The sequence below is a fragment of the Hemiscyllium ocellatum genome, chromosome 2 (assembly GCF_020745735.1).
Source record: "Hemiscyllium ocellatum isolate sHemOce1 chromosome 2, sHemOce1.pat.X.cur, whole genome shotgun sequence".
NCBI classification, from domain to species: domain Eukaryota; kingdom Metazoa; phylum Chordata; class Chondrichthyes; order Orectolobiformes; family Hemiscylliidae; genus Hemiscyllium; species Hemiscyllium ocellatum.
The window spans coordinates 119458337-119486277 of record NC_083402.1 but is presented as its reverse complement, the minus strand read 5'-3'; the positions used below and the strand labels follow the sequence as shown (position 1 = coordinate 119486277).

The 27941-nt window shown below is 41.5% G+C and overlaps 1 protein-coding gene across 1 annotated transcript in view; it reads left to right on the top strand.

Annotated features, from left to right (window-relative positions):
- musk (muscle, skeletal, receptor tyrosine kinase) overlaps positions 1 to 27941 on the top strand; it is a 182615-nt gene that overhangs the window by 53524 nt on the left and 101150 nt on the right. The window contains exons 7-8 of the mRNA XM_060845866.1: positions 3180 to 3339; positions 26849 to 26855. Coding sequence (XP_060701849.1) covers positions 3180 to 3339; positions 26849 to 26855 — 167 coding nt within the window. The remainder of the gene's footprint in view (positions 1 to 3179; positions 3340 to 26848; positions 26856 to 27941) is intronic.

Below are 27941 nucleotides of genomic sequence, written 5' to 3'. Positions count from 1 at the left end.
GGCCTACGTGTTACGCCGACCTGTGAATAACTCCATATTCTCCTCTTCCCCTTTTTTGACTGATACTCAGTTACTCTTAACCTTTCATCTAATCCTTGGAGTCTCAATCACTTCAGTCCCAAGTATTGGTACTGAGAAGTTGTAACAGTTTTTGAAATTCCTTTTCCCCTCATCCGTTCAGGTCTGGTTCCTTCAAAAGGGATTTCCTTACCAACTTCTGCATTAGGAACAGAAGTAGGCCATTTGACCCTGCCATCCTGTTCTGCCACTCAATATGATTGCAGTTAATTCCACATGCCTAGTAATCGCCAATAGCTCTGATTCTCTTGTCTAATGAGAATCTATCGAACACTGCCTTGAAGATATTTAGTGATCTTGATTAGATTAGATTACTTACAGTGTGGAAACAGGCCCTTCGGCCCAACAAGTCCACACCGACCCGCCGAAGCGCAACCCACCCATACCCCTACATTTACCCCTTACCTAACACTATGGGCAATTTAGCACGGCCAATTCACCTGACCCGCATATCTTTGGACTGTGGGAGGAAACCGGAGCACCTGGAGGAAACCCATGCAGACACGGGGAAAACGTGCAAACTCCACACAGTCGCCTGAGTCGGGAATTGAACCCGGGTCTCAGGCGCTGTGAGACAGCAATGCTAACCACTGTGCCACCTTGCCACCCACTTGATTAAAAGAGAACGCATAAAGGTGGGTAAATTCCCAATACCTGGTCGGGTGTATCCTAAAACTTTGTGGGAAGCTAGGGAAGTGATTGCTGGGCCCCTTGCTGAGATCTTTGGATCATTGATAGTGACAGGTGAAGTGCTGGAAGGCTAGAAGTTGGTTACCATGGTGCCACTATTTAAGAAAAGTAGCAAGGAAAAGCCAGGGAACTATAGACCGGTGAGCCTGACTTCAGTGGTGGGCAAGTTGTTGGAGGGAATCCTGAGGGACAGAATTTACATATATTTTGAAAGGCAAGGATTGATTAGGGATAGTCAACATGGCTTTGTGAGTGGGAAATCATGTCTCACTAACTTGATTGAGTTTATTGAAGAAGTAACAAAGAGGATTGATGAGGGCAGAGTGGTGGACATTATCTATATGGCCTTTAATAAGGCATTTGACAAGGTTCCTCATGGTAGACTGGTTAGCAAGGTTAGATCACATGGAATACAGGGAGAACTAGACATTTGGATACAGATCAGGCTCAAAGATAGAAGACTGAGAGTGATGGTGGAGGGTTGCTTTTCAGACTGGAGGCCTGTAACCAGTGGAGTTCCACAAGGATTGGTGCTGGGTCCACTGCTTTTCATCATTTATATAAATGATTTGGAGGTGAAGTTGGAGAGGATTCAGAAGAGATTTACCAGAATGTTGCTGGGCATGGAAGATTTGAATTATAAAGAAAGGCTGGATAGGCTGGGAGTTTTTTCACTGAAATGTTGGAGATTGAGAAGTGACCTGATAGAAGTTTATAAAATAATGAGAGGTATAGATAAAGTAAGTTGTACTTGCATTTTCTCTAGGATGGGGGATTTGAAGATGAGGAGGCACATTTTCAAGATGAGAGGAAAGAGATTTTAAAAAGATATGAGAGGCAAATTTTTTCGCACAGAGGGTGTTTCACATGTGTGATGAACTTTCTAGGAAAATGGTGAATGTGGGTGCAATTAACAGCATTTAAAAGACATTTGGATAGGTACATCAATAGGAATGGTTTGAAGGGATATGGTCCAAGACAAGGCAGGTGAGACTAGTTTAGTTTGGGATTATGTTCAGCATGGACTGGTTGGACCGAAGGGTCTATTTCCATGCTTTATGACTCTGTGACTTTATTCCCTATATTTTCGCTTGCCCACAAGTGTAAATATCCTTTCAGAGTCCACCTTGTCAAGACCATTCAAAATCTTAAAAACTTCAATCAAATCACTCCTTGTTCTTCTAAATTCTAGTGTAAGCAACCCCAGCCTATGCAACCCATTCTCATATGTTATCGATTCTGGCTAAATATCAATCTAGTAAACCTTCTGTTACTTTTGCATTGGAACAACAATATCCCTCTGCACCTTAGAATTCTGCAGTCATTCTCCATTTAAGGAATACTCTACATGTATTCTTCTTGCCAAAATGAACAACTTTGCATTTTCAAATATAATATGCTATCTGCCAGATTATTGTGCACTTGCTTAACCTATCTATAGTAGACCACTCTTTGTTACGTCTTCACACCGAATGCTTCTACCTATCTTTGTATCATTTGCATATTTAGTCAACAGAACTTCAATCATAATTCATCTAAGTCATTGCTATAAATTGCAATGAGAGCCCAGCACAGACAAGTCAATTTGCTTTCTTCAATTCAGTGAAGCTTGTTTAAGAATTAAAAATCCAAGAATGAAGAAGACTAAAAGAGACAATTGCCTAAATGATTTCTAGTTCAGTCTTTCTCACTCATTCTCTCTTCAACAATCTGTGGTGTTGGTAATTAAACTCCCCTAAGTTAAGTGATCAATATTCCCCTCGCAGCAGTGTTGGAGACTTACACCTATCATTTAAATTTCCTCTAAAATACAAAATCAAAAACTATGCTACAATAAGAAATTAGAACTATGCCATTTTCTCATGTAGTCACAGATATTGTCTTAAAAAAAAACACTTTATCTATATTTTACCTCAGTTCACTTTTTGTGATACAGATCTGTTGCTTTCTTCAACAAATGGCCCCATCAACAAGAATCATAGAATCCCTGCAATGTGCAGGCAGGCCATTCAGCCCATTGTGTCCACACCAACCCTCCAAACAGTATCCCACCCAGACCCACCCCCCCAAACTATCCCTGTAACCCTGCATTTCCTGTGGCTAACCCACCTAGCCTACAAATCCTGGACTTTATGGGTAACTTAGGAGGGCCAATCCACCTAATCTGGACATTTTTAGACTGTGGGAGGAAACCGGAGCACCTGGAGGAAACCCTCACAGACACGGGGAGCATGTGCAAACTCCACACAGACTGTTACCCAAGGCTGGAATCAAACCTAGGTCCCTGGCACTGTGAGGCAGCAGTGCTAACCACTGATATATTTCAAGAAGTTTACACTAAGTTTTTGATCCCAGAGTGTTTTGGCAAAATGAGTGGTATCAATCCATGGTTTCCTTGATGTTTTTTCCAGGTTTCCATGGTCTTGATTGAGAACCGCATTAAGGGGGAAGTGATGGAGTCGAGGTTGCGAGTGCATGTTACCAGGCCTTCACTGTTCACTTGCTTGACGACAAACAAACACAATGAAGGGAGTACAACGGCAAAAGCCACTGCTACACTCGGCATCACAGGTAAGTTAGGGATGTTACTAAGTTAGGAATTGCTGTCTTCCTGTTCTTCCTAACAATTTTCTTAATGCAAAATATTATGAACATGTGAATCTTCAAAATAGGAGCAGAACTAAAATGGTGGACTGAGAGCAGCATGGATCTTGCAGCTGCTCCTGAGAGATTCAGGCTTATTTCTAGATTTACTTCTAGATTTTTTACAGTTATTACATTTCAGTCAAATAAGATTTTTATTTTGATTCATTTTAGTTCTTTCATGAATAAGAAATGTTTGGAGGGATATGGGTCAAGCGCAGGCAGCTGGGACTAGTTTAGTTTGGGATTATGGCTGGTTGGACCAAAGGGTCTATTTCCATGTTGTATACCTCTTTGCCCCTATTACTGGCCCATTGAGTCGCTCAGGCTTGCTCTGCCATTCATTAATATCATGCCGATCTCTTTGTATTTCAAATTCCACATTTACATCCACCCTTACTAACTCTTGATTCCCCAGCCGAACAAAAATCTAGCAACCTCTGTCCTAAAAATATTCAATAACCCACTTCAATCGCCTTCTGAAATGAAGTCACACAACCTTCTGAGAGAAAAGAAATTCCCATTATCTCTGTTACAAAGGGACTAATATTTCAAGTTGATCTTGTCAAGATCATTCAGGATCTTAAACACTTCAATAAAGCTACACTTACTCTTCTAAATCCAGTGAAATCAAGTCTGGCCCGTCCAACTTATACGCAGCAGACAATCCACTCATTCCACAAAGTATAGAATCCCTATAGCGTGGATTCAGACCCTTCAGCTCAGCAATTCCACATTGACCCTCCAAACAGTAACCCATCCAGACTCATTCTTCTGTCCTATATTTATCCCCAACTAATGCACCTAACCTGCACATCGTTGGCTTTAGGGAGGAAACCCACACAGACACATGGAGAACTGCAAACTCCACACAGACAGTCACCCGAGACTGGCATTAGATCCAAGTCCCTGGTGCAGTGAAGCAGCAGTACTAACCACTAAGTTACCATACCATCCCTATTCTGAACCATCTCCAATGCGTTTACAACCTTTCTTAAATGAGACTAAAATTACATGCAGTATTTGAGATATGGTCTTAACAACACCCTAAATAAATAAAACAACATTTTTACTTTGATGTTCGATTCTTCTTGTACTAAAGGATAGCATTCCATTGGTTCTCTTGATTAAATGCATACTAACCTCTTATGTCTCAAGCACTAGAACACCTAAATCCCTCTGCATCTCAGAATTCTTCAATCATTCTTTGTTTAAGTAATACTCTGTTTTTATTATCTTCCTGCCAAAGTGAATAACTTCACATATTTACCACATTAAACTCCATTGGCCAGATCTTTGCTCACTCACTCAATCTATCTGTATCTGCCTTCAGCTTCCTTATGTCTTCTTCACAACACACATTCCTACCTATATCGGTGTCATCTGTGAGTTTAGCTACAATGTATTTGTTTCCCTCACAAAATTCGTTGATGTAAACTGGAAAACTTGAGACACAGACCCAGATCTATGTGGGACTCTAGTTATCACTCCCTGCCAACCAGACAATGGCCCATTTGTCAATACTGTCTGTATTTTGCCTGCCAGCTGGCCAATTCACTATTCTTGCTAATATATTAGCTGAAAATGTGTTGCTGGAAAAGCGCAGCAGGTCAGGCAGCATCCAAGGAGCAGGAGAATCGACGTTTCGGGCATGAGCCCTTCTTCAGGAATTAGCCCTTCTTCAGGATTCTCCAGCATCTGCAGTCCTCACTTTCTCCTTGCTAATATATTACCCCCTATACCTTGAGCTTTTGTTTTCTTTAACCAATGTCTTTTGAACTAAAACCTTCCAGAAATACTATCATACATGTCTATCGGTTCATCTTTATCTACAGACAAATTTCATAGAAAACACAAATCAGGTTTCTGTACTGAATAAGAATTACTATTTGTGACAAGTAATTAGACTTTAGTAATAGCTAAGCAGTTATAAACCATCATTAATGACACTAATAATTATAACTTCAATCCCCTGACAACTGCCCCTTACACACAGACCAACAAACAAGGAAAGTTGGAGAGGTAAAACAGGAAAAACAGCTCAGAAGTCTATGTTCACAGACTTTGTTGTTGAGATGGTCTTGATGACTCTTCAGCTGACCAATATGTTACTTCAGTTGTCCTTCTATGGCTGCTTCTACTGGTTGGAGAGACACAAAAGGTGGCTGGTTCCCTGATAAAAATTCTCTGACTTATCAGTTTAGTCACAGCATATAACAATTGTTGCACCAAGATAAACCGATTTCCCCAGATTTACAGTGAGTTTTGACAACGGAGAACAGAAAGACTGCTCCTGAGTCCGGAACAACTGTATACTCCTTTGTTTTCGTAATATGTTCCCAACTCCAAGCTGTTCAGTTAGCTGAGAACCAATCACACAGTTGTTAGCAGGCAAAAGGTCAATGATAACTGGTCACCAATCCGTAGACCAATCAACATCTTGTTGCCAATAAAAACTGTGTCAGTACATCCCCTCAGCTTCAAATCATTTGCTACTCATACTGCAATTAATACATGCTCAAACAATTGTCTATGGCACTTGTCATGTGTGCCAGGTGATCAGCCTCAAAACTGCAGTCACCCTTTCAAACACTGGGATTCTCAATCAGTAAAGAAATAAAAATAAGTTATGATTCAGGGGCATATTTGTAGTTTGGGTTATGATTCAGGGAGACTACTTTAATCTGGAACAGACATTGCTATCATTTTGATTATGAGTCGGAGACACTTTTTGTGGTAATGTGGGTCAGAGACAGCATTTGCTGTAGTTTTGGTTATGATTCAGAGATGCTGTTTGCTGTAGTTTGGGTCATGAATCAGTGACGCTGTTTACTGCAGTTTGTTGTATATATCATAGGCGCTGTTTACTCTACAGTGGGTTAAGATTCAGATCCACTGTTGCTGTTTGGGTCATGAGTCAGTGATGCTGTTTTGCTGCAGTTTGGGTTAAGATTCAGAGATACTGGACGCTGTGTTTGGGTCATGAATAAAGAATCACCGCAGTAGTCGGTGTCGTGAATCAGAGACACTTTGTTCCATCCCTAGCTCCATGCATCTTTTCACTCTGAAAATAACACATTTTATTATAAATAACACGGGCAGGCAGAACAAATATTTTCTATCTCTGATAGCTGAGAAGGTGAACTGAAGTCTAACAGCTGGTAACGATTATCTGGGAGTTGAGAATGGCCATTGTGAATGCTTTTTCCATTTTGTTAGCAGCTTCATTAAATGTGACCTTCTTTCTGGCACTACTTCGTGCTAAATCATCATCTTTTCATGGAGACAGCCTAAGGATGAGTGCTTATAATGGAGAATTTACACCAATTTACACCAATTCATCCTTACTGGCCTAGTCTGAGCCTGAGAGTTGCATCTAAAATACATATCTACATTATAAAGTGTTTACAGCACAGATACTGTTCATACTCATTTTTATCTTCCACATGGACGTCCACACTTATTTCCATCTGACCCTCGATTCCCCTGCCAAACAAAAATAAGTATCCAGCTCTGTCTTTAAAAAATCTTCAACAACCCCATTTCAATTGCCTTCTGAGGTGGAGAATTCCTAAGTCATCCTATCACCATAGCCCTGCAACTATTTCTTGTATGTTTATCCAGTTTCCTCTTAAATGCATCCGTGCTATTGACCCCAACTACCCCCCATCGTAACAACAACCAGATTTAAAAAAAAGATTCTTCTCAATTCTCTATTGGAATTTTTAGTGACTGTCTCATATTGACAGGCCTTAGTTTGGCCTCTCCCAAAATGGAAACTCCTTTCCCATGTCTGCCCTATCTATCCCTTTCAGCGTCTTAAATAATTTATGCTGTATCACCCCCATCACCATCTTCCAACATTTCTGATGAATACAAGCTCTCTCATTTCTGATATCTTCCTTGTAAATCTTCAGTGACCAGAAAGGAAATCGGATGCTTGCAAGGATCTATATATTAGCTTAGTGTGTGGCTTTATGATGGATTGTCCCCTTTAACATCTTCTTAAAATTGGCCCAAAATAGTCTTGATTGTTGACACAAACATTAAGAGGTTGTATCCGCCAGGAATTATGCAACAGGCTGGGTTTCTTCTGTCTGGAACAGGAGTCATCAAACTACAGTTCATTAAAAAATGCAAGTGTGTCTCTACACCAATCAGCTGAACAGCAAAAATCACGATAAAGTAACAATATCTTTCCCTTTCTGTTTTTTGCATTCATTTTCTTGTTTATACAAACATAAGTACACCCAGCTTCTGTTGTTAGTATTCACAAATGTTTTACATTTTTAGTCACCATATTATTTTCAATTTTAATTAAATTTGCTTTAAAAATAAAATATTTGATGCTAATTCCAATCAAACTTGAACAAATAGATAACAAAATATATACTACTTTTTTGTTAAGGAACTAAGATACATTCATATCTTTATAAAACTACTCAGAGAAAGACAAATTTTAGTATTTAGTTGCTTGGAAGGAGGTAACATAAGAGACATGTTTATCAGGATGGACCATGAAACCATATGATAAAGGATCAGAATTAGGCCATTAACCCATTGGGTCTGCTGCACCATTTGATCATGGCTGATATGTTTCTCAATCTCATTCTCCTACCTCCCCCCTATAGCCTTTGATCCCCTTCCTCATCAAGAGCCTGTCTATCCCTCTCTTAAAGAAACTCAATGACTTGGCCTCCACAGTCTTCAATGGCAAAGAGTTCTGCAGATTCTGTAATGACTTCTGTCAGAAGAAATTCCTTCTTATCCCTGTTCTAAAGGATTCTCCCTTCACTCCAAGGCTGTGCTCTCGGGTCCTAGTCTCTCCCATGAGTGGAAACATTTTCTTCACTTCCACTCTAGCCAGGCCTCTCAGTATTCTGTAGGTTTCAATGAGATCCCCCTCATCCTTCTAAACTACATCAAGTACAGACCAGGAGTTCTCAAATGTTGCTCATATGGTGAGCCCTTCATTCCCAGGATCATTCTTGTAAAACTCCTGTGGAATTCCTCCAATGCTAACATGTCCTTCCTTAGATATGAGGCCTAAAACTGCTCATAATATTCCAACTGCAATCTGACCAGAACCTTATACAGCCTCAGCAGTACATCCCTGCTCTCTATCCTTCTCAAAATAAATGTTAACATTGCATTTGCCTTCTTAACGACCAATTAAACCTGCATGTTACCCTGAATTAGGATTCCTAAGTCGTTTTGTGCTTCAGATTTCCAAAGCCTTTCTCCATTTAGAGAATAGCCTACATCTCAATTCTTCCTAACAAAATGTGACTTCACTGTTTCCCACATTATATTCCATCAGCCACTTCTTTGCCCATTCTTCCAACCTGTCCAAATCCTTCTGCAGCCTCCCTGCTTCCTCAACATGACCTGCCCCTCCATGTATCTTTGCATCATTCTGCAAACTTAGCAAAAATGCCCCCTGTTCCTTCATTTAGATCGTTGATGTATAACATAAATAGTTGTGGGCTGAAAATGTGTTGCTGGAAAAGCGCAGCAGGTCAAGCAGCATCCAAGGAGCAGGAGAATCGATGTTTCGGGCATGAGCCCTTCTTCAGGAGTTGTAAATAGTTGTGGTACCAACCCTGACCTGTGCAGAACTCTACTAGTCACTGACTGCTCACCTGAAAAAGACCCTTTTATCCTCATTCTGGACATTTTGCCAGTCAGCCGATCTTGTATCCATGCCGAATGCCTTGGTTTTAATGCCATGAGCTCTTATTTTATTTAGCAGCCTCCTGTGCGGCACCTTGTCAAAGGACTTCTGTAAATCCAATTAGATTATGTCCACTGGCTCTCCTTTATCTAAATTGTTCATTACCTCCTCAAAGAATTCTATCAAGTTTTTCAGGCATGACTTCCCCTTGACAAAGCCATGCTTACTTAGCCTGTTTCACCATGCATTTTTCAGTACCCTGCAAGAATATCCTTAAAAATGAGCAAAGTCTGAAGTCAGGCTCACTTCTTAAACAGGGGTGTACATTAATTGTTTTCCAATCCTCTGGGATCCTCCTTGATGCTAGTGATTCCTGAAAGATCCACCATTGATGCTTCCACAACCTCCTCAATATCTCCTTCACAAACCTGGAGTGTACTCCAACCAGTCTGAGTGATTTATCCACTTTCAGACCTTTGAGCTTCCCCAACACCTTCTCCTTAGTGCTGGCCACTACACTCACCTCTGCCCCTGATTCTATGTTGAACTTCTATGATGCTACTGGTGTTGTCCACCTTGAAGACTGATGCAAAGTACCTATTCAGTTCCTCCACCATTTCTTTGCTCCCCATTACTATTTCTTCGGCCCCATTTTCCAGCAGTCCAACGTCCACTTTTGTCTCTCTCTTACCCTTTATATATAAAAAAACTCTTGCATTCTTCTGTTATATTAGTAGTTAGCTTAACCTCATGCTTCATCTTCTTCCCCATTATTGCTGTTTTAGTTGTCTTCTGCTGATTTTTAAAGGGCTTCCCAATTCACGGCTTTCTACTGGTCTTCACCACTTTTTTCTTTTGCTTTTATGTTGTCCCTGACTTCCCTCATCAGCCACGATTGCCTCGTCCTTTCCTTAGTATGTATCTTCTTCCTGGGGATGTGTTTCTGCTGTGCCTCCCATATTAGCGCCATAAACTCTGGCTGTTGCTGCTCCACCATCTTCTCTGTGAAGCTGCCCTTCCAAACAACTCTGGCATACACAAGAATACCAAATTGCAAAGGGAGGAATTTTACAGGGGTCCGAGGAATGAAGGCTATGTTGAGACTTGTGGCAGAATCAGACAATGAGTACAGTGAGGCCAATCTCAACATCAGGAATATATTGCTTCAACTTTGATGCTTTTGTGGAGCCACGTGATGGGTTTCTCATGAGTTACCAGTGAGGGACAGTTAAAGCTTGTTAAGCACTTTATTAATATTCTGCTTCCTATCTTACAAAACACGCCAAATAAACGAGACATTGAGAAATCTTGAGAGGGATGTCAAGCTCACTGCTTGCTGGAGAGAAGCTCAGGTTAGACACCAGGCACCAACATCTCAGGAACTGCTCGATAAGCATTGGCCACATGGACCCCACATCCATAGACATTGGCATACAACATGGGCCAACCTGTAAGAATTCTCATGGCACGTCTCCAATCCACTTCCCAATGTCGCACCTCTCAGGCTACAACAGCTACTAATGTTTCAATGCTGCAGCTAGGATACCATGTGCCCATGGACGTGTACCCAGCTCATAGACTGGACCAGACTGCATCTCAGAATTACCTGGAAGCTCAAAGCATCCCTGTCTTGTATTGCCTTGCCTTGCCTGTTTGGACATTACCTCTTCAGCAAGAGATACCTGGTTCATATTAATCCTGACTTGCCTTTCTTTTTGTCACAGGGAAGTTAAAGGAGATAATTTTCATACAGGGGATCCTGGCATAGTAAGGGAAGGTGGTCAGCGTCAGAATGCTCTCCACATATAAAGTGAGGTGCTGAAATTCAGGCAGCCTATCTTGATTCTTTCTGTCCTCTTGAGGCAGGCAGGGTGGAGAGGGTGCGGCTGTCTTCCTCCTGAAATGAGAGAGAAGCAGGTATTATGGGAGATGGCTGTTATTCTTGCTGCAAGTGCCCTAAGCTAGTGAATGGGCAACACCGAGGGCATGCAAGGTCAATGGAGTGAAGGGTCAGGGTGGATGAGGGTGAGTAAGGAAATGCAGACAACAATGACAGCACAGGGGCTTTGGTGGGAAGTGGGTTCAGGACCCGAGAGAGAGTAAGCATGAGGTAATGGAGAGAAGATAATGACACCTACCCTGGCAAACTGGAGAATGGCATTCATCTTCTTCCTACATCGCTCGGTATCCCTGAAGGAGGATGAAACTGTATTGACCCACATGACACCATTACATCAAGCTGCACGATGTGGTACTGTGGGCTCCATTGGTAGTCCTGGTCAATGAAGGAGTCTGACAGCTGTACCACCAATCCCACAAGGCCTCCAGATTCCTGCCTCAAGTTGGAATGTCAGTTTCCCCTTATCTGGTATGTCCGGGGTATGTCAGGAACCATGCAGAGTAGACAAAGAGTGGAGCTCGAAAAGTACAGCAGGTCAAACAACATCAGAGGAGAAAGAGATCAATGTTTCAAATCACAACATTGCATCAGGGCTAAACAGCAGCTCTGGACAGACCGTGCTTATATGATGCATTTTTAAGAGTGCCAGTGTTTTAGGAATATCTGTTGAGCACTGTGTTGTTCCAGAAATGTCCTGTGTTAATGTAAGTCGTTTATGGGGGGTGCCATAGGAGTTGGGTGGCTATTTAATGGGGGCAGGCTTGGTGAAATAATGCAAAACATCTCACTGAGCCACACAGCAAGAATCCCTCCAAAAACCCTAACACCTAAACAAAAAACATAAGACTCAGCCCTGTGTGGCAATGAGAAAAAGGTGCTGATTGGTTAACAACTCAGCTCAGACTTGCTGAAGAGAATGCACCATGGAACTATTGTCATCCACTCTTTTGTATAATTCACAAAAGGCCCAAAGTCTAGACACATTCCTCTGCTGTTCAGTGGACAGCTTTCGGTGTACCAAAATCTGAAACTTCTATTAAACATATTGCGAACCCTTTGAATAATCTTAAATTGGTTGTTAGGTAAAAACAATGACTGCAGATGCTGGAAGCCAGAGTTTAGATTAGAGTGGTGCTGGAAAAGTACAGCAGTTCAGGCAGCATCCGAGGAGCAGGAAAATTGACGTGTTGGGCAAAAGCCCTGATGAAGGGCTTTTGCCCAAAATGTCGATTTTCCGGCTCCTCGGATGATGCCTGAACTGCTGTGTTTTTCCAGCACCACTCTAATCTTAAATTGGTTGTTAGTCAACCAAGTGTCAGGAACAGAACTTACCTGTTTGCATGCACTGTGATCAGCATGCTTTGTGACATTAGAGGTGTGTATCTCTCACACCGAAAATTAAATGCATCACCTTGCACACATTCTTGTACAGGTGAATATTAGAACCAAGTGAAATAGTGAAATACTACACAGTTGCTAATTATGCTTAATCCAGTCTGTGTTTTACAGTCTATGCCTCCCTCATGTCAGAAATGCAGTTTTAAAAAATAGTTTCTGAGAAGATTTTGATGCTTTAAAGTTGAAATTAAGGTTTTGTAAAGCAAAGGATTCACAGCAGCTTGTAAGGCTTCTTATAGTTGAATTGTTTGGAAACTATTTCACAAGTGAAGTCAGAACACATTGCTCTGTTAGAACCTCCTGTTTTCAAGGTATCAGTGATAATTACCTTGTCTGTTTGAAATGCACATAGCTAATTTGATGGATTTTGGAGAAATTCCTGTATGCAGCTGCGAGTTGATTTCTAAAGCAGACAGACAAAATCTTTCTCACTAAGTGACCTTTCGCTAGTTCAGTGGTCTTTCCAAATATGGCAGGTAGTTATGTTGATTCCACATTTTGTTGTGAGTCAACTCTTCTAAGCATCTGAGACAGCTAATGGTGCTTCTGAATGAACCATTCAGTCAGATAACAAGCCCCACTCCCATTACCCCAACCAATTGGTTTGAGCTGAGGGCATTGACACACATTAGATTGAAATGTGACTGTTATCCTTCCTGAGAGTGAGTGATTTCAATTCACGAAAAAAAAAGTCAGGTTACATGTCAGGTAGCTATCAGTTCCAGCCTTTTGAGTCCAGATTTAAAATTAGTTTGAAGTTCAAAATTGATATGCTGGTAATGGAATACTGCAGATATTGGAAATCCAAAATAGAAATAGAAAGAAAAACCCAGTGGATCTGACAGCATCTGGAGCAATAAACATTTTGCGTTCAATATGACTTCTTCAGAGTTAAATGTTACTCAGCTGACTTGGTTTCTCCTGTAGTTTCTGTTTATATTATGAGCTGGCACTGGATTTGATATGAGAATATTATAGTTTGAATTATTTCTCCTTTTGAAATCGAATGACCAACAGCATTATGACTCTTCAGGTTCTGTGTTTTTGATTAAGTTTTTAAAATGGATCTTGTTTATTAACATTGCCAGTGCCTAGTCTGTAAAAAACAAAGGCTCTGGGCTGGCCTTGCTACCTCATGAGGTGGTTAAAATGAGTAACATAGACGTATTTAAAGGGAATCTAAATGAACACACGAGAGAGAAAGAAATGGAAAGATAGCCTGATCGGGTTAGATGAAAAAGGATGAGTTGAGGCTCCCACAGGTTGTTTGGAGTGTGGGTTGAGTTTAGGTGATGGCGGTGATGGTTGTGGTGTGGTGATAATGACACTTGGTTAGTAAATGAGAACAAATGGGTTCAAATCTTACAATGGCACCTGGTGGAATTCAAATGCAATTAATAAATCTGGTATATAAAAGTAGTCTCCTTAATGGTCACTATGACAATTATCGTTGATTATTGTAAATACTTACTTGGTTTGCTGATGTCCTTTGGGGAAGAAAATCTCCTATCTTTATCTGGTCTGTCCGAAATGTGACCCCAGACCTGTAGCAATGTGGCTGACTCTGAACTGTTCTCTGAAATAGTCAAGCCATTCACAGATTTCAAAACCATTTGGCTGTAGACAACAAATTGTGGTCTTATCAGCAACACCCACACCCCACTGAAGCCATTTGAATAAAAATAAAACATCTTGGATCTTTGAGCTAAATAGTTTGCATTGCGTTTTGCTGTAAATTCGTTATCATGTCCTTGTCACATAAATGCCAGATAACAACCAGTTAAGTGAATCAAGATGGAGATAAATGAATTGCTGAAATTCTTCCCAATTCTTACAGAGGCCTAAGTGTTTTTGAACAGGGCCACTTTTTTTTTATAAAATATTTTTTAATGGACTTTTTAAAAGAGTTTTGAAAACTTGTTTGGAGCTGCACATCCAAGGCCAAATTCCACAGTTAGGAGCAGTAGGGCTCAATTCCATGTCTCATAAATCTAAACACAACAAACACTTAGGAAGTGGAGACCAGAACATTTCAGGGCAGCTAAGAGAAATATTTAAATAAATTGAGCAATTCTTCCCCATCCCTTACAACAGTTGCTCTCACCTCATAAAAGGTCAATTCAGAAGTAACATTGGCTGAAGCCTGGGCTAAAATTGGCCTCCTGTATTATGTATATAGCAGGAATGACTATGCCATAACATTAAATCATTTGGTGCGATGTATTATGGGACATGCTGTTAAGTGGCTGTAAAAACACATGTTCTTGTCTTCTTGTTATGTTAGTTCAGGTTCATCTAAGGAAAAGAAAAGAATAAAATGTACTAATATGATATGAGGTATGGAACATTGTTACCTGGGAAAATTTTATCCTTTTATTGGATATGAGGGTGCGCAGATTTGGCAGAACAACACCAGCTTGAGGACTTCAGTCGGTGGATAGACTAGAGAAATTGGCTTGACCTCCAGAGGTGGAGGAGCAGAAAATTAAAGCAAAGTTGATTTGGCTTTTGTTCGAGAACATGGCAAGAATCCGACTGGCAAGAGGGTCAATAATCAAAGAATGCTGATTCATGATAATTGACAAAAGAACCGTGGGGAAGATGTTTCTTTTTTTTGATAAGTAAAGGAATTAAGGGATATGGTGGAATGCAGGTAAGTGGAGCTGAGTCCACGTAAAGATCAGCCATGACCCTATTGAACGGTGGAGCAGGCTCAAAGGGCCAGATGGCCTCCTCCTGCTTCTAGAACTTATGTACTTTTGTTCTTACAGAGGAGCTTGTTAGGATCTGTAATGGACTGCCTGAAGGTGTGGTGAAAGCAGGAAAGGGAATTGTATAAATATCTGTAAAGGAGAGATTTGTAGGACTATAATACCGTAAGCTATCAGGACAAAATTAGGCTTTTAGACCATTAAGTCTGCTCCATCATTTGATCTTGCTAATGTGTTTCTCAACCCCGTTGTCCTGCCTTCTCCCCATAACTTTTGATCACCTTACTAATCAAGAACTTATCTATCTCTGTCTTAAATGTACTCAATGATTTGACCTCCACAGCCTTCTGTGACCATCCGTTCCACAGATTCATCATTGTCTGGCAGAAGATATTTCTCCTTATCTCAGTTCTAAAGGGACATCTCTTCACCCTGAAGCTGTGCCCTCAGGTCCTAGTTTGTCCTGCTAGTGGAAACATCTTCTCTATATCCACTTTAATTAGACCTTTCAGTATTCTGTAAGTTTCAATGAGATCCACTTCATCCTTCTAAACTCATTGAGTCTTCAACCACTCCCCAACGACAAGCTCTTCATTCCTGGGATTATTCTTGTAAACCTCCCATGGACCATCTCCAAGGTCAGCACATCTTTGCTTAGATACGAGGCCCAAAACTGCTCACAATATTCCAAATGCGGTCTGGCCAGAGCCTTGTACAGCCTTAGCAGTACATCTCTGCTCTTGCATTCTAGAACTCTCAAAACGAATACTAACATTGCATTTGCTTTCCTAACTGCTAATTGAGCCTACATGTTAACCTTAAGAGAATCCTGAGCTAGGACTCCCAATAGCATTTGTGCTTCAGATTTCCTAAAGCGCTATAGCAATATAACAGAGTTAAGTTGGAAAAATTGGATAGTTCTTTCAAAGATCAACACAGGCACAATGGGGCCAAATGGCTTCTTTCCTCACTGCACATGTCTACGATTTGGTTGTGAAGATATTAAAGCAAAGTTGAACTGCACAAATGTAATTGTAATACATGAAGAATTATGAGAGGTCATACAAGCAAGAGGTCAAAGATTTGCAGCAAACCACATGATGCACTACATGATGATAAACTAGCCTACGCCAGCCTCCAGTTGTAAATCCAGTCCTGGATGACCCAGCAAGTAACTAGATGCACAATGACTGCAATGAAATGGAAAGGTTACAACAATTAGGAAAGATGGATCAGGCTGGGACTCTTGTAAGAAATAGAACACTGAGAATGGGAATTGAGGGTCTCAAAATTAAGAATGGGTTTGATAGGAAAGCACATGGAGTTTTTTTTGAGTTGTGGGGCAGACTTGAACCATGAACACATATATAAGATAGCCACTAATAATTCCAATAGGGAACTCAAGATATGTGTCTTTACCAAGATAATGGTGAAAATGTGGAACTAGACTGATTGAAAAACAAATGTTTGGATAAGAAAGAGATGATTATGATGATAGCAATAAATTAGGAACAGAGACTTGTGTGGAGTATAAATTCTAGCACAATCATTTTCTGAGCTCTGCTTTAAATGGCAAATAATGACCATCTCAAATAGGAGAAGAAGCAGCCATCTCCCATTGGATTCCAACAGCACTAACAACACTAGATTAGTCATCAACAACATCTTGGAGGGGGGCATCATTAACCCGAAATGTAACTAAACCAGTCACATCAAAGTATTGATACAAGATCAGATTTTAGGATGAATACTCTGATGCATGATTCAGCTCAGGAATGTTCATAAAGTTCTCCATCATAAACAGGGTTCATCATAGAGTCATAGGGTTAGAGATGTACAGTGTAGAAATAGACCCTTTTGTCTAACTCATCCATACCGACCAGATATTCTACATTAATCTACCTACTTTAGGAAAGATGTTATTAAACATGAAAGGGTGCAGAAAATTTTACAAGAATGTTGCCTGTGTTGAAGGTTTTGAGCTATTGGGAGAAGTTGAATAGGCTGCGGCTATGTTTCCTGGAGCCTCAGTGGCTGAGGGGTGACCTTATAGAGGTTTATAAAATTAAGAGGGGCATGAATAGGGTGAATAACCTTTTTCCCAGGCAAGGAGAGTCCACAACTAGAGGGCATAGGTTTAAGGTGAGAGAAGAAAAAGTATTAAAGGGACCTACAGGGCAACTTTTTCATGTAAAAAGTGGTGCATGTATATAATGAGCTGCCAGAGGAAGTGGTGGAGGCTGGTACAATTGCAACATTGGATATTTGAATAGAATGATTAAGAGGGATATGGGCCAAATGCTGGCAAATGGGACGAGATCAGTTTAGGATAACTTGTTGGCATGGATGAGTTGGACCAAAGGTCCTGCTTCTGTGCTGTACAATTCTATGATTTTATGAGTAAGAGATAACTTGATTGAAACATGTAAAATGCTGAGCAATCCTGGTAGAGTGGGTGTGGAGAGGATGTTTACCCTAGAATTAGGGGTTACTTGTTAAAAATAGAGTGGCCCATTTAAGACAGAGATGAGGAGAAATCCTTTCTCAGAGAGGATCATGGGTTTTTGGAACCCTCTACCTCAAAAGGCTGAGTGCTTGAATACTTTTTAGGGCGGATGTAGATAGATTTTCTGAAAGAAGGTATGAAAGGTCATTGGAGGTAGTGTGGAGGAATCAGATCGGCCACAACCTTATTGAAAGGCAGAACAGGATCAGGAGGAGGCTGAGTGGCCTGCTCCTATTTCATGTGATTGAGTTCCATTTTTGTCGAAGATCAGTGCTCCCTCAAATACTGCATTAAAATGGCAGCCTAGATATTAAGCTCTACCACCTACCAGAGTGAGTCTGGACTTCACATACCTATTGCCTTGGAGGCACAATTGCTTCCCACTGACAATTAGCTCAGTGGACTTGAAAAAATGCCACATTATTTGCTCAGCAGAATTTTGCCAAGTAATGCCTCCTTGCTCCAATCTTCTCCTTACTTCAGTACTGAATCTGGATTATTTCCCATCCGATGTGTTGCCTAACTCTGGAATTTCCCGGCTCTCCAGTAAGATATCTGAATCACTTCCTCATCACATTCCTCGACATGAAAGCTACCGTTAAGACTTGTTGGCTGTACCAACTCTAACAATTTAAAAGTCATTAAATGAACAAACCCCATTTGCCCATCGGTGGAGCACTAACAGGAAATTCACATGTAGTTCATCTCTTTTCTTCCTCCATTTCAAAGAAGCAACTGGATGTTTTCCTAAACCAGATCTGGGCAATGCTTTCACCTGGAGATTGCCAATTGGAAAATTTTTCAAATTATAAGGAATTTACAGCACAGAAACTGCTGAATGCCAATGTTCATTCCCCCTACACAGTTCCTGCCTCCCCAGCCTAGTTTACTTGCAAGTCCTTCTCTTCCTTTTCACATCGTGCACTCACCTGAACCACAATCCCCTCTCAAATTCACCTTTGCTAATCACCTCAGCTACTTTCAAACTAATCTCAGGTGGCAGTTACAAGTGGTTTAATTTTCAGGTATCACTCCACACATACCTCCAGCTCAGGGTTGGAAAGGGAGGCTGGAATTTTCCAGTTTCCTGATGCAGACAATGACTGGAGGTGGTAGGCCAGGGTCCCCAGTGCTTTAAGGAGAAATGCATTAAAAGGTCATGTGGAAATATGGGCAGAACAGCTTAGGGTCTCAAAGGAGTGAGTCTTAGCATCTGGTTCTCCTCAAATCTTGCAATAATGTCTATTATATCAATATAGCTTTGAACTTGTTCCTAACATGCGCTAAGCTATATTTTGGTATCCACAGGCAACTCTGATAGTTAGACCAGATGGTCTGGTAATGTTACTGCTAGACTATTAATTCGAAGACCCAGGTAATATCCTGGGCACCCAGATTTGAATCCGGCCATGGTAAATTTGAATTCAATTAAACAAAATCTGGAATTGAGAGTCTACTAATGATAATGAATCTGTAGTTGATTGTCGGGGAAAGCCTCATCTAGTTTGTTAATGTTATTTATGGAAGGAAACTGCCATTCTTACCTGGTCTGGCCTACATATGACTTCAGAACCACAGCAATGTGGTTGACTCTTAAACTAACCTCTGGGCAGTTCGGGATGGGCCAGCCACACCGACATCCCATGAAGGAAAAAGGCAAATGATTTCGACCAGACATTGTGATTTCCTCAATGGTGGAAGCAACTTTTACCCTATAACATTTGTTAACCCATACAATAGTTCTCCCTGCCTTCACGCTCAGCTCCCCACCTTGGTGGTTGTGTTGCTTATTCAAATGTTTCTCAAAAATAGCTCAGCGGGCAGCACCTTAACGAAGCGCTGTGCACTGACTGAACTTACATTGCCATTGGGTGTTCCCAACTGGAAAAAAATCTCATCTACTACACTTACTTAGGTGAGGAATCTGTCTCTATGCTCACTCAATTATATGCTCACCCGTGTGAGGAATCCCTACCTTAGTCCATTTTGCCCTGGGTTTATGTTCTGAAAACAAGCCCAGTTCCTGTCACCAAACTTATGATGAAAAATCAGCCCAAGGAGTCTGAAGTTCTAGATTTGCCTTACTGGCTGACACGATAACAGTGTATGGATTCCTATGGAAGTAACTACAGGTACCTAAATTATGAGGACGTGCTCAGCAAATCCTTGAGGTGAGCTACCATCATCGTTATAAGGAGACTTCAGCATTGTCCATCCCAACATAAACCTACATCAGATTGAAGTAGAAGATCTGAGAAGAGTTCCCTCAATCACAGACTAATTCCACAAAGTGAGCAGTGTGTATCCTCTCTGGAAGCCACTGTTCCCTCCAGGGTCACTCACTGACTCCCTCCTTCACTCTGGATGCTTTTATTAAAATTGATTTGGGTGTCACCAGAGACACCAACATATATTGCCCATCTTGAACTGCCCAGGAGAAAAGGGCAGTGTCTCTGGACATTGGTTCCACTGGATCTCAGAAGGCTGATTCTGGACTGAATTCCCTGAAAATGCACCCAGCTGCAGCTCCTCCCACCCGATGTCTGAAAGGGGGCACTGGTCAACTCAAAGCCCATGTAATGGGGTTTCCCACTCTCCTACCAGAGTAGAGAGCGAGAGAGAGAGAGAGAAGAGGGGTGGTTTAACCTGAGGGTCACAACACCTCAAGCAAGGGGAGAGGTTGAGAATGAGAATTCTTTATGGAAACCTCAGCCAGTGCAGGAATTGAACTCATGCTGTCAATGTTCTTATACAGTAAATCAGCCATGCAGATGACGGGGCTAACTGACACCTACCCCTCATGAGCAGCTCTTTTTCTTATTTAAAACATTCCACAATAATAATTTACATTTGTGTAAAATCTTTCAGGTTATGAACATCACATGGCACTTCACAGAGTCATTTTAAACCTAGATTTGACCACCAAGCCACACAAGAAGCTGTTGGGTCAGGTGACCAAGTGCTGGTGATAGGAGTTGCCTTTAGGAGTGTATTAAAGCAGGGTAAGGGCAAAGCAAGGTAGAGGTGGAGGGGTGTAAGGAGACAATTCAAGATCTCAACAACTAAAGACCATCAGTGAGCAGTTAGAATCAAGGGACAGTCCAGAGGCTAGAATTAGAACAACCTTTGACAGTTAAGGAGTTGAAGGAGATAACAGAGAAAGGGAAGGATGATACCATAAATCGGATTTGAAAACAAGGATGAGAATTTTAAATTTGCAACATTGCTTGACTAGGAGCCAATGGAGATCAACAAGTATTAAGTAAACTGGACTTGGAGTAAAGACACTGGGGATAACAGAACACTCCACAATGTTTTCACTTTTAGTATAATCCCACTGTTGGCAGGGATCAACATTGACAGAACAGGAAATATTCAGTGTCCAACCCTCTTTTTTAACTTTGTCAGGTAGGTAAATAGTTCATTGCAAGATCACAAAATGCTTTGTTTTCCCAAGTAAGCAGCTTGACCAGATAATAGAAATCTGATTGGAAATTCTCGAGGCCCTGGCACTGGGACTGTGCTTGTTAGGGGGCTGTCTGCGGATAGACATAACAACGATTATTTGTTTTTCCTCCATTGTGTTTGATCTCTGGATTTTGTACTACTTCAGCTCTTACAAGAGTTGAACTGCTCACAGACCCCATTGCAAAACAGATGCAGTGAAACCTTTTGTGTTGGCAAGCTGTCAGCTCTGTTTAAGGGATTGTGGACTCGAAAGAAAGAGACCCAGAGTCTATTTTGATTTTAATACCAACCTCACAATGACCTTAACCTATGATATTGATGTAGTCTGTTCAAATCCCTGTCAAATTCCACTGCATTTTATCTTTAAATATCAGTAAAACAATGTCCAGTGTTGTCTTAACAGCACAGAGATTTGTATTAATTCCATTTGCAGTCACAATATGAATACTGATGGAGCTTTCTCTGGCAATGAAAATACACTTACTGCACTTTACCACTCTTTCATTTCAAGTTTAAAGGACAGAAAAAGTCAATTTGGCCCCTTAGGTTCCATGCTTTGTCTTCTTGCTCTACTTTATATCAACATGTTGACCCTGTACTCCTATTGCTTTCTCCTGTATATGTTAGTAAAGTACCCTAGTGGGAGACCATGCTCTCCCACTGATCTCATCCCAATATATCCATTATCACACCAAATTCTTGTCCCCTGTCGATTGGGAAATTAATTAACCAATTGGATGATTCCTGACCATCAGTCAAATAACATCCTTCTTTCCCCATATGGAACGTTTTTATTCCTGATAAACAAATGTGTTCAAAGATAATGCTTCATTAAAACACAAGTCTTTAGCATGCCTCTGTTTTTCCCTCTCGGTTACTTGCACCTGGGTCTTGGTGATTAATCTTAGAACCCCTACAGTGTAAAAGCTGACCATTCAGCCCATCTAGTCCACACCAACCCTCTGAAGTGCATTATATCCAGACCCACCCCACCTCATCCCTGTAACCCTACATTTCCCATGGCCAATTCACCCAACCTGCACATCTTTGGATGGTGGGAAGAATCCACAGCAGTCAAAGGAAACCCACACGGACACAGAGGGATGGTGCAAACTCCAGACGGACAGTCACCTGAGGATGGAATCGAGCCCGTATCCCTGGCAAAGTGAGGCAGCAGTGTTAGCCACTGAGCTGTCCTAGACCAACCCTAGTTCGAGAAAATCCTAGTTCTGATAAAAAATCAGATAAAAAATTACCCACTTACCTTCTGATGTCTTCTGCATTGGTGATTCTGGGATAGGTGTCTCCTGTTACAAACCCACCTGGGAATCCAACAGCAAAGGAAATCTTTGGAGAAGCCAATCCTCCTTTTGCAGCAGTCATTTGCTGTGTTCTGTGACTTAAACATTCAGCAGCACAGCCAGACACTCTGACAGCTCCTGTGAACGTGTAAGTATGTGGTGTAAGTGTAAGGTTAGGCATGTAGTTGATTAGTTAGTGTACCAGTTGGGTGAGAGGTTAAGTGCACCAGGTCAATAAACTGGGAATTGTGCCAGGTGGGTGAGGTCAGAAGGGTGCCACGTGCGTGAGGTCAGTAGGATGCCAAGTGAGTAAAGTCAATAGGACACCAGGTGGGTAAGGTCATTAGGGTGCCAGGTGGTGAGGTCAGTAGAGTACCAGGATGATGTTGTGCCTGGCAAGTTTCAGACCAGCATTAAGGGGTGTGGGTGTTGACATGGTCTGGTCAGACGGGTCTCGTCAGGGGGTGTTTGTCAGAGGGCAGGTGGTGTAAGGGATTGGTAGAGGTGTAGTTGGAGGGGAGGAGTCAGTAGTGAGTCAGGAGTCAGTTTAATAATTACCCAGGAATTAGAATAGTTTATAATCCTCCAACCTTTCCTCAGTAAATATTAAGCTTTACAGAGTCAGAACCCTCTGGAGTTTCTGACTTTAAAGGGTTTCTTGGCAGTTTCTACATAGAGAGGAATGGTCTGTCAGAACTTTAAGTTCCCTGGACAATTGCAATAACGTGAGCTAGTCAGGGATAACACCAGTACAAATGCACAATATCAGTATAGGCGACTCCAACAGTTTTCTGGTCATTGGTATATCTGGCCATTAATTCCTGCAGAGTTGATAATTTTGACTTACCTTTCCCTTAAAGGCATCTATACTATTCATTTGAATCACTTCCAGTAGCAACTGCCAAATTGTCACTGCTCTCTGAGTAAGAGGCTTATCCCGTATTCCCTACATTCATATTATCCATACATTCACAGCTGACAGATTCAGACACTCCATAAGTGGAATCATTGGGCTAGATTTGACGCTTTCTTCCCTGTGAGTTTGAAGGTGCAGGCACATTAAATCCTGTAGACAGTCTATTTGTCATCTAACCTTCTGCTCAAGCCTCCACTGCAGTTGTACCAGCGATATGTGGCTTTGAGCACCCCATCCACTGGTGTGCCATTTGAGACACTTCAGTCAGCAATTAAATTCTGTTGAAAACATTTAACCATGATGGAAGCAGTTGCTGTCAAATGACATGCCCAGTAAGTTCGTCTGTGTGGGATGATGGTGGGCTCCTGTACCTTTGTTGGCCCTCAGTATCTATTGAAGGCATCCCCAAGATAGGAATTTCCTCACCCTCAATCCCCTCACCACCCTCAGGTAGGTTGCTGTCCACTCATGTCTTTTCAAACCCCAGCCTCTCACAGATCTTGAAATGCTTAAAAGGTTCCAATCCAGTGCATTAACCTCCCGTCATCAAAGGTTGGCACGGTGGCTCAGTGGTGAGCACTGCTGCATCACAGCACCAGGGACCTGAATTTGATTCCACTCTTGGGCAACTGTCTGTGTGGAGTTTGCACATTCTGCCTGCGTCTGCGTGGGTTTTCTCCAGGAAAGGATAGAGGGGTGGGTCTGGATGGGATGCTCTTCAGAGGGTCAGTGTGGACTCGATGGCCTGCAGGGATTCTATGGTCTCCCAAGTGCAGTACTAGCATTGGCCACTACTCCTGTTGGTGCTGTCAATTATTTGAACAGCAGGTTAAGCATGTAATTTCATGTTGCTACTATGAAGTAATTACACGAGAGCAACATTTATTACTAACTCGGGATTCTGCAATTAGTCCAACAAGCTGCCTGTGGCACAGTTGAGTAATACTGTGTATGAAGTTCAGTGCCAGTGTGAGACTGGGTACAGAGGCCTTGCATCTTGATAATTGGCTGTTCGAATTTAACATCATGCTCCTTCAGTTTTTCATAAGAGGCAGAGAATGGACCATATTCAATAATTGATAAACTAACAAACATTGTCTGCTGTTAGACGTGATTCTGTGTCTGAGAAGCATGTACAGAATAATCCTGAGTGTGTTATTGACTGCAGTGATGACTGATTTAAAACATCAAGCTAGTCATATGGCTTCCTCTACCCCTGTTAGGCATGATCATATGCAGGAGCTCATTCTCTCCATACAAAAGGAATGCAGCTTTTTTGAATTATCTGGAAGTCTGGTAGCTTGGGGAGTGTACAGTTTCCCATTTCCTTCTCAACGGCAGCCAAACAGAGTTGACTTGTCAACCAATCAGCACCCTTTGCTCCTGCAGAGTCAGTTGTTGTGATTGTTTGACACTTGGCATTCTCATGCCTGTCCTGGTGAGTGGAAGATAAAACGCTTCAGCAATGTGCTTTCCTTTCAAGTTTGACCAAGCAGCTATTTCCTTTATCAAATCTCTCCCTAAGCTTTAAAAACATGGCAACTTCTCTGAGATAAGTTCAGCAAATATCAGACAGCATACTCATGGGGTAAACACAACCACGAAGCGAAGGAAAATAACTTTCCTGAAAACTTATTCACAGACCTGAATCAGAGAGATGGAGTGGTGCATGATCATTTGATTGCCACCTCTCTGAATTCCCAGCTGGGCAACAGATGCAGTGCAATGAACGGTGAATGAGGGGAAAGATTAAAGAAAAAAGAAGCTTTTAATATAAATACAGAGGCCTCTGAGAATCTGTTATACCCAGTCATAAACCAGAACAGAATTCATTCTTTGAATCCAACTCGAAACCAGATTTTTTATACAGCAAGATGTAGCAGGAACATTACTTTCATAGAACCCCTCAATTTCAAGTCCATGGCTTTCAGGAAAGTTATTTTTCTTCACCTCATTATCGTGTGTATCCCACGAGTATATTTACTGTCAGATATTTACTGAACCTACACCACAGAAGCTACCATGTTTTAAAGCAAGAAATTAAGGAGAGATTTGATAAAGGAAGTAGTCACTTGGTGGAACTTGAATACTCAAATCAAGCTGAAAGACGTAGGCTCCTCCCAGCCCACCGTGTGAATTTATAGTGGGTGGGATTTTACTGCCCAGATCGCCATGCGTCTGTATGGTTGACCATATTAAGAAATATTCATCGCTTGTGGTGTTACCTGATGCTTAATTGTAACTTGGCTTCTTTCCAAGTGAAAACTGCCAGCTTTCTCAGTCAATCCTTGGTCTGTGCCTGCAAACTGTAAACGCATTCTGAAATGATTGTTTGAGTGGTGTGCAAGTTATCGAAAACCTGATAATTCAACTCAATCAATATTTAATTTGTCTTCCCTTTAAATATTCCCTAACCATTTAAACTGTTACACTTGACCTTGCATTTCGTGGATAAATAAGAGCTGGGCAAATGATCTGTAATCAATAAAGTTAGCTGATAATCACAAGGTACAAAGGTGGAAGGGAATTGCCGGTTCTAATTGCCTTGGCCAAGAATAAACAGTAAAGCACTGAAAGGAAAGTTGCCTGGTGACAGATCAGAGAGGTGAGTATCCTGTGAATCATGTTGAGGACCTCAATTGAAAGATTTATTCATTTAGTCAGCCCTGAGAGGTGTGTTTTAAAAACTTTAATCTCATATTTTGAAACTATCTCATTGATTTCCAAAATAACCCAGCAAAATATCTGGTTCTGTCTGGTTTCAACGCAGCAACCAATCTGAAAAATGTTAAATTCTGATGAGGATTGGTGTTTTTAATCCTCAATTTTGTCACCAGGCAGGACTTTCCTGTGAGATCTGCTTCATAATTATTTGCATGTTTAAGAAGTTGTTAAGATATTGCAAATCTGACACTTAGATTTCTGTCTCTCAAGACCTCAGCAATGTTAAGGCTGTCTGATTTCCTGCACACCTGTCTAACCCAGAACTTGGGCCCCTCAGACACACATTGGGTTTTGACGATTGAGAGCAGTGAAAAACTCAGTCTAAAGAATCAGTTCGCAGTCTACACAACTCTCTCTTACACACACATACTCACACACACACACACTCTCACATAGCACAGCTGTTAAACAGATCCATGCTCAGGCTCACAGAAGCACCCACCCACATTGTGAAGTCTATCACAGCTTTTGCACACCCACAGATCTCAGTGGATTAGCGTGCTGACTATCATTGCTCTCCCTTTGTCTCACGTGTGCACTAGAAGATATGTACATTCACACGGCAAACACATAAGAGGTCAGGGGACAGTCTAACACGGCTCTCCCACACATTTGTAGGATTGGGGTACAGTCAAACCTGGTTCATAGACATACAGAAAGCTGAGCTGCAGTCACCACAGCTTCCTCGCATTCAGAAACAGGATTGGGGAGCAGTTCCATACAACTCTGTCACATACTCTCTCTTACATTGATGGACAAATATCTAACTCTCCTCTTTTTTCTCTTTATCTCCGATTCATTCCACCCGACCTGCAATGGAACCTGCTATTTCCCCATAGAGTGGAGGTAAGACATTTGAATTATTCTGAAAGGTTCACTTCAACCTTCTTGTATTATTTTACTCCTTGTCTAAACAGCGGCTATGGAAGTTTGCATTTACGCAGTAAGCAACAAAAACGGCAAATGTTGTCTTTGTCAAAGGATAAGAGTTTAATTCTGGAAAGTGCTTATGTTTTTGAAATCAAAAAACAAGAGATAAAATATTGCCTACCCAGATGCAATAAAAGTTAAGATTTTGCTAATGTTGCCTACTTTACATTCCCCAGCCTACTATACATGGGTTCACCTTGGTGACACACTTTTCTGTTGGCCTCATGGGACTTGGTGTTTTCCAGGGTTGGCCACAATAAAATAAATAATTTTTTATGGGGAAATAAATCTTTGAGCCAGCGGTCATGTGTGTTTTTTTGGTATATTCTCCTTGTTATTGTTCCACTTTTGGAATAAAGGTTATAGCCAGGGCAGGATGTTGCTGACACAACTACAACTTGTTCGAGCCACCCGGAATGCTTTACCTCCCATAGCGTAGCTGGTGGGGGGTTACTAGCTCCTGAGTTTGCACATGGGTGTTTATTTGGTATGATTCTGGACTGTACAAGAGTAAACTTCAGGAGCAACTTATTCCGGATGCCGGAATCTGTACTGTAAACAAAAAGATGCTGGAAATCACAAGCTGCATCCATAGGCAGAGAGCAAGCTAACGTTTCGAGTCTAGATGACTATTCATCAGAGCTGCCTTGAAGTGTGGACTCCAGTGGGACTGTCTGTTCTTTCCAGTCTGGCAGTTAGACACACCATTGTTCTTTATTCTCACCTGTCAACTGTCAACTTTAACTGTCAACACCTTTGCTCCCCCAGCATTCCACCCTTCCACTAATGCATAAATGCTGCCCCTTCACACTTCCCATTAGCTCTGATGAAGAGTCATCTAGACTCAAGATGTCAGCTTGCTCTGTCTCTGCAAATGCTGCCTGATCCACTGGGATTTCCAGCATCTTTTGTTTACATGAGTAAACTTCAGCATGGGCATGGAAAAACTGATGGATCTGCATTCACAATTTCAGTGGGATGGAGCACACCTTACCACTTCTT